This window comes from Bos indicus x Bos taurus, chromosome 15 (genome assembly GCF_003369695.1).
Source record: "Bos indicus x Bos taurus breed Angus x Brahman F1 hybrid chromosome 15, Bos_hybrid_MaternalHap_v2.0, whole genome shotgun sequence".
NCBI lineage: Eukaryota > Metazoa > Chordata > Mammalia > Artiodactyla > Bovidae > Bos > Bos indicus x Bos taurus.
Genome location: NC_040090.1, coordinates 1,263,106 through 1,264,857, shown reverse-complemented (window position 1 = coordinate 1,264,857; position 1,752 = coordinate 1,263,106). Strand labels below are relative to the sequence as shown.

Below are 1,752 nucleotides of genomic sequence, written 5' to 3'. Positions count from 1 at the left end.
TGACTGAATGATTTCTCATATGATAATTTGATTGAATCACCAAGCAGATTGCAATCTTAAAAATTTGGACAATTCAACACGTTGCAAACACTGCAGCAACCTGAGGAATACCTGAATTGCATTCATAGAAGAAAACAAAATGAATAGCTGAGCACTGCCATATGAAGTAGACTTCAGAATACAGACAGAAACAGGATGAGTCCATGGAGCTGGGAAACGGCACCAGGGTGAAAGAATTTATTTTCCTCGGCCTGACCCAGAATCAAGAACTGAGCTTGGTCTTATTTCTCTTCCTCCTTTTGGTGTACATCACCACTCTGCTGGGAAACCTCCTCATCATGGTCACGGTGACCTGGGACTCTTGCCTTCACATCCCCATGTACTTTTTGCTCCGGAATTTGTCTGTTGCTGACATCTGCTTTTCCTCCATCACCACCCCTAAGGTCCTGGCAGACCTTCTGGTCCAGAGAAAGGCCATCTCCTTCAATGGCTGCTTCACCCAGATGTTTTTCTTCCATCTTATTGGAGGGGTGGATGTATTTTCTTTGTCGCTGATGGCACTGGATCGGTACGTGGCCATCACTAAGCCCCTGCACTACGTGACCATCATGAGTCGGGGGCGTTGCATTGGGTTGATAGTGGCCTCCTGGGCAGGGGGCTTCGTCCACTCCATTGTGCAGATCTCCCTGTTACTCCCTCTCCCCTTCTGTGGACCCAATGTCCTGGACACTTTCTACTGCGACGTCCCCCAGGTGCTCACACTCGCCTGCACAGACACTGCTGTCCTTGAGCTCCTGATGATTTCCAACAGCGGACTGCTCACCACCCTGTGGTTCGTCTTCCTCCTTGTATCGTATATGGTCATATTATTATTAATAAGGTCTCAGGCTGGGGAGGGCAGGGGGAAAGCCATCTCCACCTGCACCGCCCACATCACGGTGGTCACCCTGCACTTCGTGCCCTGCATCTACGTCTACGCCCGCCCCTTCTCCACCCTCCCCATGGACAGAGCTGTCTCCATCAACCTCACTGTCATCATTCCTGTCCTGAACCCCCTGATCTACACCCTGAGGAACCAGGAGATGAAGGCAGCCATGAAAAGACTAAGGAGAAGATTCATGCTGTTTGAAAAGGGATAATCTCCTTATAGGCAATGGGCCAAGATGCAAGTATACAACTGAGGTATTTTTTAAATATTAGCTGTCATACACTGGGGCTCAACCATACATAGACAACTCACTATACCAGGATGCACAGATACAAAGGACCCAGCACATCAGTGTCGAACAGGAACATCAGCAGGAATCCAGATACACAGAAGAAAGAACATATCCCTGGAGTGCAGCTGACAGCAAGCCAGGCACAAATGTGAACTGTAATGGAAGTGGGGGGTCCGGGTGAAGGATAGCACTGCAAGGTCCAGGCAGGGAGAAGGCCACGGGGACCCTGTCTCAACAGAGCAGGGACCCAGCAGCTGGGCCCAGCTCAACAACAGTTACCCTATAACTGTTTCCTAATCCCTGGGCCGGGAAGATCCCCTGGAGAAGGCAGTGGCCACCCGCTCCACTATTATTGCCTGGGAAATCTCATGGACAGAGGAGCCTAGCGAGCCACAGTCCCTGGGGTCCCTAAAGGGTAGGACATGACTTAGTGACTAAGCAACAACAGCACCAAACACTGTAAATCTTCTCTGTCATTTCTGTTTCGTCAGCCACTTTGGGCCTTCTTTTTAGTCAGTTCATCTGTAAAATA

General features: G+C 49.8%; 1 protein-coding gene across 1 annotated transcript; it reads left to right on the top strand.

Annotated features, from left to right (window-relative positions):
• The first annotated feature begins 203 nt into the window (after positions 1–203).
• On the top strand, positions 204–1,139 carry LOC113905976 (olfactory receptor 4D10-like). The gene has a single exon (XM_027564011.1). The coding sequence runs from the start codon at positions 204–206 to the stop codon at positions 1,137–1,139; it is 936 nt and encodes a 311-aa protein (XP_027419812.1).
• Positions 1,140–1,752: the final 613 nt, after the last annotated feature.

Coding starts and splice junctions, on each gene's coding strand:
- LOC113905976 (XM_027564011.1), top strand. CDS start 204: ATGGAGCTGGGAAACGGCACCAGGGTGAAAGAATTTATTTTCCTCGGC.